The sequence below is a fragment of the Dama dama genome, chromosome 10 (assembly GCF_033118175.1).
Source record: "Dama dama isolate Ldn47 chromosome 10, ASM3311817v1, whole genome shotgun sequence".
NCBI classification, from domain to species: domain Eukaryota; kingdom Metazoa; phylum Chordata; class Mammalia; order Artiodactyla; family Cervidae; genus Dama; species Dama dama.
In genome coordinates this window covers 20,619,609-20,632,131 of record NC_083690.1, presented here as the reverse complement: position 1 = coordinate 20,632,131, position 12,523 = coordinate 20,619,609, and the positions used below count along the sequence as shown (strand labels likewise).

General features: G+C 36.8%; 1 protein-coding gene across 1 annotated transcript in view; it reads right to left on the bottom strand.

Annotated features, from left to right (window-relative positions):
• The window catches only part of LOC133063215 (phospholipid-transporting ATPase ABCA3-like), a 215,743-nt gene that overhangs the window by 90,767 nt on the left and 112,453 nt on the right, over positions 1-12,523 (bottom strand). Inside the window, exons 17-18 of the mRNA XM_061152338.1 lie at positions 1,280-1,448; positions 229-523 (exon numbers count right to left, since the gene is read on the bottom strand). Coding sequence (XP_061008321.1) covers positions 229-523; positions 1,280-1,448 — 464 coding nt within the window. The remainder of the gene's footprint in view (positions 1-228; positions 524-1,279; positions 1,449-12,523) is intronic.

Here is a 12,523-nt window from a genome sequence, read left to right as displayed (position 1 = left end):
AGCTGAAAGACCACTGCAGCGAGAATGCTTCCATTAATTATTAACTTTTGTGCCCAGCTGCCGTAAAGTGTACATTTTTGATCTTTGATTTAGCTGCCTCTAAGATACTGGTAGTTAGTAGGAAAAGAAAGAAATGGGTAGCTAGATAGCATAGTTAACTTTCTTCTTTGCAAGTGATACATGTAGGTCTTCATATAGCAGCAGTCTCTTTTTTCCTAAAGGTCTTACCTTGTACTTCCCGAAGTTCTTGATTCTTAAGCTTTAAAAAAATCTCAAGGTTCTTTATGAGGTTCAGAGCCAAAACAGACTTCCCAGAAATTGAGTAAGGCACAATTGTTCGACCATATTGACTTAAGTCCATTTCTCTGGCAGGCATAGTATAATACAAGTTTAGAGTTGTTAAGAGGTAAGTAGTGACAAACAAAATTATTGATATATGTAGCAATGTCAACTTCCAACTGCGCCAGTTGAATAGTGCTCTCTTTAAAAACATGGAATGAAACTGCTGGCGGTAAAGTGGAAACTAAAAAGAGGAGAAGAAGATGGCATCAGAATTACTTGTGATCCAAAGAAGATATTCAAATTGAAATTCAATGCTTAAAATTTTTATAGCAAAAGATTATTATACAAATATATTATACAAATTATACATATTATACAAATATATTCTTGAATTTAACCAAAGAAAACAAAATGGTATGGAAAAGTTTATTTGTATAAGGTATTAAGGGAAAAGACTTAACATATGGTTTCTTACCTAATTACACTGAAAATCTTGTCAAGGTGATTTTATTCATTAATATATTTGTATTATTTCTGATTGGAAAAAATTATATTTATTTATTTTATTTAACATCAAACCATAATCTTTCCATCTCTCTTTTTTAAGGGAAATATCCCCATAAAACTTGTATACAACTACTATCTTTTACTTTATTTAGTATATTAAGAATGGTTCATAGTGAGAAAATGCCCCTAATCTGATAAACCAATATCTTCTAAAAGTAACTCTTGGGTCTTGCTAGAACCAAGCAAAGGGAAAATTTATTAGAAAATGAAGAGAACTTCTCAGTGATTCTGAGAAATAACAATGGTGAGAGTGGCATAGCTGTGATCTTTATCTAAAACCCATTTCTCTTGCATCAGGAAATTAATGGAGTTGTAGTACAGACTGTTCCATATCTGCTTGACTCTCCTATGGCCAACATCTTTTAAGTTCAGATAGTATATACACCCAAGCCAAATATACTAGTTTTACATTCTTAGTGAATATACTCACCCCAGTATTAAATTTAATGTTAGCAATTTCATTTAATCTGGTAATAACTGGTCTTTCATAGTTTCTGAACACTCTCTTACTCCGATTCCTGTTTTGACTTCTTTGGCTCATCAAATGAAGAGACTGGATAGATTGACTCTCCACTTCAGAATCTGCCAGCTTATTTACCCTAAATACACACATATACACACAAAAAGCACAAAATATTTTACTTTGACTATACCTTCAATCTATTTTATTTGTCAAATAGCAAACAAATTTCCAAATTTGAAGGACTCCTTGATCTTTCTTACTGATTGTTAAGTATAAAAGCAGTATGATAATGTGAAAGTGAAAGTATTAGTCACTCAGTCCTGTCCGATTCTATGTGACCCCATGGACAGTAGCCCTCTAGTCTCCTCTGTCCATGGGGTTTTCCAGGCAAGAATACTGGAGTGGGTTGCCATTCCCTTCTTCAGGGGATCTTCCTGACCCAGGGATTGAACCCTGGTCTCCCACATTGCAGGCAGATTCTTTACCATTTGAACCACCAGGGAAGACCAAGTATGATAATGATGGCTCTCAATACACCAGTCAGAGGACTGATGCCAATCCATGGTAAAGTTTCTACCATTCTGTGGTAAGATGAGAAAAACAATGATAACATATTGTGCTTCATTAAGCTGAATTTATTCAAGTTAAAGCACTTATCTTAAATCAAAGATAATAACTCTTCTTTGGATGTTAAGGTGTTCTTTATGTTATAAAATGATAGGGATTTTGGATAGTAGGTTTTGTTTTAAATCTTTACATTTTCCATTTAGTGCCTATGTCTGAAGCTGTGTCTTTTGGTATGGATGCTTAAGAAGAATGAAAAAAATATACACAAGTAATTATAACCTAAGGAAAAAAAATTCTCTGTCATTTTTCTAAAATTTTTATTCTTCATATTTTATTTATTGGTAATAATTTCCATTAGGAAAACACTACAAAATATAAAAAAATGAAAGGAAAATAGTTCCAATATCTAGAGATAACCCTGATGAAAAAATCTCCCACACACATACACATACTCTCTTACAAGCATATGAATTGTTTTTAGGCTATTTACATGTAGTGTAATTAGTGATATATTTGAGTTTGTATCTAACATCTTGCCATTTGCTTTCGATTTATCTTCTTTTTATTTTCCAATTTAAGTGTGACTGACGAGTGAAAATTATAAATATTAAAGGTACAAAATATGATTTTCAAAAAATTTTTACTTGAGTATGTTAGCTTTGTTGCTCAGCTTGTAAAGAATCTGCCTGCAGTGAGGGAGACCTGGGTTCGATCCCTGGGTTGGGAAGATTCCCTTAAAGAAGGGAAAGACTAGCCATTCCAGTATTCTGGCCTAGAGAATTCCATGGACTATATAGTTTATGGGGTCGCAAAGATTCAGACATGACTGAGCGACTTTCACTTTCACTTTCACAGTAGCTTTACAATGTTGTGCTAGTTTCTACTGTATAGCAAAATGAATAGATTATACACATACATAAGTAGCAAAAGGCAAAACAGGCAAACTGTACTTCATGAAAATTAAAAGCTTTCATGTATCAAAAGACAATATCCACAGACTAAAAACATAACCTATAGCTTTAGTTATTACATTTAGGTCTTTGATCCAGTTTGAATGGTGTTAACTAAGTTCTACAGTTTTCCACAAGTACACTATGGTGACTATAATTAATAATAATGTATTGTAAATTTGAAATGTTGTAGAATAGTAGATCTCAAGTGTTCTCATCACCAAAAAAGAAAATGGTAACTGTATGAGGTGATGGATATGGATATGTTAATTAGCTTTACTGTGGTTACTATTTCATAATGTATACACATATCAAAACATCATGTTCTATACTGTATAGCACAGGGAATTCTACTTAATGCACTGTGGTGACCTAGATGGAAGGAGGTCCAAAAGAGAGGGATATATAGTTATTTGGACCCTTACTTAACACCACTCAAAATGGGTCAAAGACCAAAAACTATAAAACCCTTAGAAGAAAACATAGGACAAAAGAGTCACAACACTGGATTTGTTAATGATTTCTTGTTTATGATATCAAAGGCATAAGCAACAAAAGGCAAAATAGGCAAATTGTACTTCACAAAAATGAAAAAACTTTCATGCATCAAAGACAATCTCCACAGAGTGAAAATGCAATTTATAGAAAAGCAGAAAGTATCTGCAGTCATATGTCTAGTAAAGAATTAATGTCAAGAATATACTAGGGTGGTGCAAAAGTAATTATGGTTTTGCATTGCTGAAATTTGCTGTTTGATATTAGAATACATTCTAAATAAATGTGGTTATGTTACCCATCATTTTAATGCACATTTCTCACTGTATGTTTTTTGCTAATGACTTATTCCTTACTGTTTATTTTATATTTATTTTGGACTATGGGAGTGATGTTAGACAAAAATTAAATTCAAGGGCTTTTTTAATTTTAGTTGAAAATGGGTCATAAAAGCAGCAGAGACAACTCACAACATCAACAGTGCATTTGACCCACAAACAGCTAACAAATGTACAGTGCAGTTGTGGTTCAAGAAGTCTTGCAAAGGAGATGAGAGCCTTGAAGATGAGAAGCATAGTGGCCAGCCATTAGAAGTTGACAGCAACAAATTGAGAGCCATCACTGAAGCGGATCCTCTTACAACTACAAAAAAAGTTACCCAAGAACTCAACACTGACCATTCTATAGTCATTTGGCATTTGAAGCAATTGGAAAGGGAAAAAGCTCAATAAGTGGAGTGCCTCAAGTGCTGACCAAAAAAAAAAAAATGTTGTTTTGAAGTGTTGTCTTCTCTTAATCTATGCAACAGCAATGAACATTTCTTGATCAGATTGTGATGTGCAACAAAAAGTGGATTGTGTAAGACAACCAGTGATGACCAACTCAGGGGTTGGACCAAGAAGAAGTTCCAAAGCACTTCCCAAAGAAAACTTGCCCCAAAAGAAGTTCATGTTCACTGTTTGATGGTCTGCTGCCCATCTGATCCACTACAGCTTCCTGAATTTTGATGAAACCATTACATCTGAGAAGTATGCTCAGCAAATTGATGCGAAGCACTGAAAACTGCAATGCCTACAACCTGCATTGGTCAACAGAAAGGATCTTAATTCTTCTCCATGGCAATGCCCAACCGCACATTGCACGACCAACACTTCAAAAGTTGAACGAATTGGGCTACAAAGTTTTGCCTCATCCGCCATATTCACCTGACCTCTTGCCAACTGACTACCACTTTTCCAAGCATCTCAACAACTTTTTGCAGAGAAAACACCTGCACAACAAGCAGGATGTGGAGAATGCTTTCCAAGAGTTCACTGAATCCCGAAGCGTGGATTTTTATGCTACAGGAATAAACAAACTTATTTCTCATTGGCAAAAGTGTGTTGATTGTAATGGTTCCTATTTTGATTTATAAAGATGTGTTTGAGTCTAGTTATAAAGATTTAAAATTCATGGTCTGAAACCAAAATTACGTTTGCACCAGCCTAATATATATAAATTCTAAAATTCAACATCAAAAAAGAATCTGACTCAAAAATGGGCAAAGATCAAAAATAATTAAATACCTAGGCATAAATCTACCTAAGGAGACAAAACAAAGACCTGTAACTCCAAAACTATAAGATGCTGATGAAAGAAATCAAAGGAGATATAAGCATATGAAAAGACATACCATGTTTGTGGATTGGAAGAATCAATATTGTCAAAAACTATATTATCCAAGGCAATCTACAAATTCAGTACACTTCTTATCAAATTACTAATGGCAATTTTCACAGAACTAGAACAAAAAAAATCTCAAAATTTGTATGGAGACACACAAGACCCCATATAGCCAAGTTCAAAGTTCAGTCACTCAGTCGTGTCCGATTCTTTGCAACCCCATGGAGTGCAGCACACCAGGCCTCCCTGTTCATCACGAACTCCCGGAGTTTACTCAAACTCATGTCCATTGAGTCAGTGATGCCAGCCAACCATATCATCCTCTGTCGCCCCCTTCTTCTCCTGCCTTCAATCTTTCCCAGCATCAGGGTCTTTTCAAATGAGTCAGTTCTTCCCATCAGGTGGGCAAAGTATTGGAGTTTCAGCTTCAGCATCGGTCCTTCCAATGAATATTCAGGACTGATTTCCTTTAGGATGGACTGGTTTGGATCTCCTTGCTGTCCAATGGCCTCTCAAGAGTCTTCTCCAACACCACAGTTCAAAAGCATCAGTTCTTCAGCACTCAGTTTTTTTTTTTACAGTCCAACTCTCACATCCATACAGGACCACTGGAAAAACCATAGCTTTGACTAGAGAGACCTTTGTTGGCAAAGTAATGTGTCTGCTTTTTAATATACTGTCTAGGTTGTTCAAAACTTTTCTTCCAAGGAGCAAGCAACTTTTAATTTCATGGCTGCAACCACCATCTGCAGTGATTTTGGAGCCGAACAAAATAAAGTCTGACACTGTTTCCACTGTTTCCCTATCGATTTGCCATGAAGTGATGGGACCAGATGCCATGATCTTTGTTTTTTGAATATTGAGTTTTAAGCCAACTTTTTCACTCTCCTCTTTCACTTTCATCAAGAGGCTCTTTAGTTCTTATTCGCTTTGTGTCATAATGGTGGTGTCATCTGCATATTTGAGGTTATTTATATTTCTCCTGGAAATCTTGATTCCAGCTTGTGTTTCATCCAGTCCAGCATTTCTCATGATGTACTCTGCATATAAGTTAAATAAGCAGGGTGACAATATACAGCCTTGATGTACTCCTTTCCCAATTTGGAACCAGTCTGTTGTTCCATGTCCAGTTCTAACTGTTGCTTCTTGACCTGCATACAGGTTTCTCAGGAGGCAGGTCAGGTGGTCTGGTAGTCCCATCTCTTTAAGAATTTTCCACTGTTTATTGTGATCCACACAGTCAAAGCCTTTGGTGTAGTCAATAAAGTGGAAGCAGATGTTTTTCTGGAACTCTCATATAGCCAAAGCAATCTTGAAAAATAAAAACAGCTGTAGGAATCAGGCTCCTTGACTTCAGACTATACTACAAAGCTACAGTCATCAAAACAGTATGATACTGGCACAAAAATAGAAAATAGATCAATGAAATAGGATAGAAAATCCAGAAATAAGCCCATGCACTGATGACCAATTAATCTTGACAAAGGAAGCAAGACTGTACAATGTTGGAAAGACAGTCTCTTCAACAAATGTTGCTGGACAAACTGGACAGCCACATGTAAAAATGAAAATAGATCATTATTTAACTCCAGACATAAAAATGAAATGGATTAGCAGCTTAAATATGAGACCAGACACTATAAAACTCCTAGAGGAAAACATAGGTGAACATTCACTGACATAAACCACAGCAACAGTTTTTTTAAAAATCCAGATCCTATAATAATGGAAATAAAAACAAAATAAATAAATCAGACCTATTTAAACTCAAAAGTTTTTGCTCAGCAAAGGAAATGATAAACAAAATGAAAAGACAACCCACAGATTGGGAGAAAATATTTGCAAATGATGTGACTGACAAAGGATTAGTCTCCAAAATTTGCAAACAGCTCATGAACAGCATAAAAACAAACAACCCACTCAAAAAATGGGCAGAAGACTTTAATAGACTTTTCTCCAAAAAAGACATACAGATGGCCAGTAGGTACCAAAAAAGATGGTCAACATTGCTAATTATGAGAGAAATGCAAATCAAAACTACAATGAATATCACCTCACATCAGTCAGAATGACTATCATCAAAAAATCCACAAACAATAAATGCTGGAGAGAGTGTGGAGAGAAGGAAACCTTTCTACACTGCTGGTGGGAATGTAAATTGGTAGAGTCACTATGGAGAACAGCATGGGGTTCCTTAAAAAAACTAAAAATAGAGCTACCATATGACCCTACAATCCCATTCCTGGGCATACATCCAGAGAATAACATGATCTGAAAAGATACATTCACCGCAATGTTCACTGAAGCACTATTTACAACAGCCAAGACATGAAAGTAAATGTCCATCAACTGAGATAAGGATAAAGAAGATGTGGTACATATATGAGAGGGTAACAGGCAGGAAGGCCAGGGGTCTCCAAATAGAGGAAATAGGCTGCAAGTGTCAGACATTTTTCATCTCTCTCTTAAGCGGCAGGAGGAAACAAACTAGTCATATATATATATATATATATATATATATATATATATATATATATATATATATATTTTTTTTTTTTTCCCTTCTCTATATAAATTTAAAAGGAGGTTTCTCTTAAAATACTGTGTTGCCATAATGACACCTGGTTCCACTTGAAGTTAACTATTCTCAAACCTTGAGTTAGCCAATGCATTCTTCTTATGGAAATGTTTGTCTTAAGCTATGTTAATGTACTATGCATTTACCCCAGACTCTCTTCAAGTCAGTTCTGCCTAACGGCTCAGAACCAACTTGACAAACAACTATGTTATACTCAGACATTGTTCCCCTAATCTATGTATATAAAACTATTTGTATGGTAATCTGCCCTTCTACAAGATTTAAGTCAATCATTTTACGGCCCGGGATGACTTGTCTGGTGCCAGAATTATCCCAAAATATATTTTATGGATGAGGGGCCTGGTGCCATTCTGAGTTTTAAGATATTCCTTTCTTTCATTAACAGACTGCTAGTAACTATATAACATCCAGCTAAAAACTAGCAGGGGGTACTCTTTCTGTCCCCTTCTGATGCCTATGTCAGAAGCTTTCTCTATCTCTTTTATACTTTAATAAAACTTTATTACACAAAAGCGCTGAGTGATCAAGCCTCGTCTCTGGCCCCGGATTGAATTCTTCTCCTCCGGAGGCCAAGAATTCCAGCATCTTTTCGTGGGTCAGCAACAACCTTTCATCTATACAATGGAATATTACTCAGCCATTAAGAAGAATGAAATAATGCATTTGAAGCAACATGGATGGACCTCAAAGCGTCATACTGAGTGAAGTAAGTCAGATAGAGAAGGAGAAATATTGTATGACATCCCTTATATGTGGAATCTAAAAAGAAATGATACAAATAAATTTACTTACAAAACAGAAAGAGTCTCATAGACTTAGAAAACAAACTTATGGTTGCCAGGAGGAAGGGACAATTAAGGAGTTTGAGATGGTCATGTACACACTGCTATATTTAAAAATGGATAACCAACAAGGAACTACTGCATAACACACGGAACTCTACTCAATGTCATTGGTAGCCTGGATAGAAGGGGGCTTTGGGGTAGAATGGATACATGTATATGTGTGACTGAGTCCCTTCATTGTTCACCTGAAACTATCACAACATTGTTATTTGACTATCCCCAATACAAAAATAAAAAGTTTTAAAAAATGGGCAAAGGATTTGAATAGACATTTCTCCAAAGAAGATGTGTGAATGGGCAATAAGCACATGAAGATGTGAAATGTAAATCAGAACTGTAATCAGAGTCCGCTTTACAGCCATTACATGGCTACTATCAAATCAACAGAAAAAAAAATGTGGGTTAGAAGTGAAGAAATTGGAATTGTTGTGCTCTCTTGGTAGGAATATAAAATGGTAGAGCCACTGCAGAGAAATGGCATTCCTTAAATAATAAAAATAGAATTAATGCAAAAGTTAATTTTGATCCATTATCTTGATCTGAATTGAGACTTCATAAGATTTACAGTTGTAAAAGAAGATTCACAGAGTAACACTTTATCCTTTCTTATGGAGTGCCTATTCTAGCATTTGACTCATTTTTCTAGTGGGTATTCAGTATTTTGTCTCATTGGAGAGTATGATTGTATCTACACATATTTTAGCTTAATGTACTTTACCAGTTGTATGTAATTAAAATCTCTTCACCCATTCAGGTTTTGCATGCCCTCAGTCCTTCTGGAGAATTTTGGTAAATACTAACTCCTTACATAGGACTTCCCTCGTGGCTCAGACATTAAAGTGTCTGTCTACAATGCAGGAGACCTGGGTTCGGTCCCTGGGTTGGGAAGATTCCCTGTAGAAGGAAAGGGCAACCCACTCCAGTATTCTTGCCTAGAAAATCCCATGGACAGACGAGCTTGGTGCAGGCTACTGTCTATGACGGTGGTTCGTGACATTGTACGGGAGGCAGTGATCAAGATCATACCCAAGAAAAAGAAATGGAAAAAGGCAAAATGGTTGTCTGAGTAGGCCTTAACAAATAGCTATGAAAAGAAGAGAAGCGAAAGGTAAAGGAGAACAGGAAAGATATATCCATTTGAAGGCAGAGTTCCAAAGAATAGCAAGGAGAGATAAGAAAGCCTTCCTCAGTGATCAATGCAAAGAAATAGAGGAAAACAATAGAATGGGAAAGATTAGAGATCTCTTCAAGAAAATTAGAGATATCAAGGGAACTTTTCATGCAAAGATGGGCACAATAAAGGACAGAAATAGTATGGACCTAACAGAAGCAGACGATATTAAGAAGAAGTGGCAAGAATACACAGAACTATACAAAAAAGGTCTTCATGACCCAGATAATCACGATGGTGTGATCACTCATATAGCCAGACATCCTGGAATGTGAAGTCAAGTGGGCCTTAGGAAACATTACTACAAACAAAAATAATGGTGATGAAACTCCAATTGAGCTATTTCAAATCCTAAAAGATGATGCTGTGAAACTGCGGCACTCAATATGCCAGCAAATTTGAAAAACTCAACAGTGGCCACAGGACTGGAAAAGGTCAGTTTTCACTCCAATCCCAAAGAAAGGCAATGCCAAAGAATGCTCAAACTACTGCACAATTGCGCTCACCTCACACACTAGCAAAGTAATGCTCAGAATTCTCCAAGCCAAGCTTCAACAGTACTTGAACCATGAACTTTCACATGTTCAAGCTGGATTTAGAAAAGGCAGAGGAACCAGAGATCAAATTGCCAACATATGTTGGATCATCAAAGAAGCAAGAGAGTTCCAGAAAAACATCTACTTCTGAAGCTGAAACTCCAATACTTTGGCCACCTGATGGGAAGAAATGACTCATTTGTAAAGACCCTGATGCTAGGAAAGATTGAAGGCAGGAGGAGAAGGGAACAACAGAGGATGAGATGGTTGGATGGCATCACTGACTCAATGGATATGAGTTTGAGTAAGCTCCAGGAGTTCACGATGGACAGACATACTGCAGTCCATGGGGTCACAAAGAGTCAGACATGAATGAGCAACGGAAGTGAGCTGAACTGAACTCCTTATATAACATAGTATGATCCAAGTTATTAATATAATTTCCCCTTATTTGTTTGAATATTGTCACATTATTTATTTAACTTATATGCAGAGTACATCATGCAAAATGCTGGGCTGGATGAAGCACAAGCTGGAATCAAAATCACCAGAAGAAATATCAATAACCTCAGATATGCAGATAATACCACCCTTATGACAGAAAGTGAAGAGGAACTGAAGAGTCTTGTGATGAAAGTGACAGAGAGTAAAAAAGCTGGCTTACACAGTCATCAAGACAGTATGGTACTGGCACAAAGACAGAAATATAGATCAATGGAACAGAATAGAAAGCCCAGAGATAAATCCACAAACCTTTGGACACCTTATCTTTGACAAAGGAGGCAAGGATATACAATGGAAAAAAGACAACCTCTTTAACAAGTGGTGCTGGGAAAACTGGTCAACCACTTGTAAAAGAATGAAACTAGAACACTTTCTAACACCACACACAAAAATAAACTCAAAATGGGTTAAAGATCTAAATGTAAGACCAGAAACTATAAAACTCCTAGAGGAGAACATAGGCAAAACACTCTCCGACATAAATCACAGCAGGATCCTCTATGACCCACCTCCCAGAATATTGGAAATAAAAGCAAAACTAAACAAATGGGACCTAATGAAACTTAAAAGCTTTTGCACAACAAAGGAAACTATAAGCAAGGTGAAAAGACAGCCCTCAGATTGGGAGAAAATAATAGCAAATGAAGCAACAGAAAGGATTAATCTCAAGAATATACAAGCAACTCCTGCAGCTCAATTCCAGAAAAACAAATGACCCAATCAAAAAATGGGCCAAAGAACTAAACAGACATTTCTCCAAAGAAGACATACAGATGGCTAACAAACACATGAAAAGATGCTCAACATCACTCATTATCAGAGAAATGCAAATCAAAAAACCACAATGAGGTACCATTACACGCCAGTCAGGATGGCTGCTATCCAAAAGTCTACAAGCAATAAATTCTGGAGAGGGTGTCGAGAAAAGGGAACCCTCTTACACTGTTGGTGGGAATGCAAACTAGTACAGCCACTATGGAGAACAGTGTGGAGATTTCTTAAAAAACTGGAAATAGAACTGCCATATGACCCAGCAATACCACTTCTGGGCATATACACCGAGGAAACCAGATCTGAAAGAGACACGTGCACCCCAATGTTCATCGCAGCACTGTTTATAATAGCCAGGACATGGAAACAACCTAGATGCCCATCAGCAGATGAATGGATAAGGAAGCTGTGGTACATATACACCATGGAATATTACTCAGCCATTAAAAAGAATTCATTTGAATCAGTTCTAATGAGATGGATGAAACTGGAGCCCATTATACAGAGTGAAGTAAGCCAGAAACATAAAGACCAATAGAGTATACTAACACATATATATGGAATTTAGAAAGATGGTAATGATAACCCTATATGCCAAACAGAAAAAGAGGCACAGATGTACAGAACAGACTTTTGGACTCTGTGGGAGAAGGTGAGGGTGGGATGTTTCGAGAGAACAGCATCGAAACATGTATATTATCTAGGGTGAAACAGATCACCAGCCCAGGTTGGATGCATGAGACAAGTGCTCGGGCCTGGTGCACTGGGAAGACCCAGAGGGATTGGGTAGAGTGGGAGGTGGGAGGGGGGATCGGGATGGGGAATACATGTAAATCCATGGCTGATTCATGTCGATGTATGATGGGAACCACTGCAAAGTTGTGGAGTGATTGGCGTCCAACTAGTAGAAATGAATGAACAAAAAAAAAACCCAAAAACAAACAAACAAAAAAAGCTGGCTTAAAACTCAAAACTCAAAACACAAAGATCATGGCACCCGGTCCCATCACTTCATGGCAAATAGATGGGGAAACAGTTGAAACAGTGACAGACTGTTTATTGGACTCCAAAATCACTGCAGATGGTGACTGCTGCCATAAAATTAAAAGAT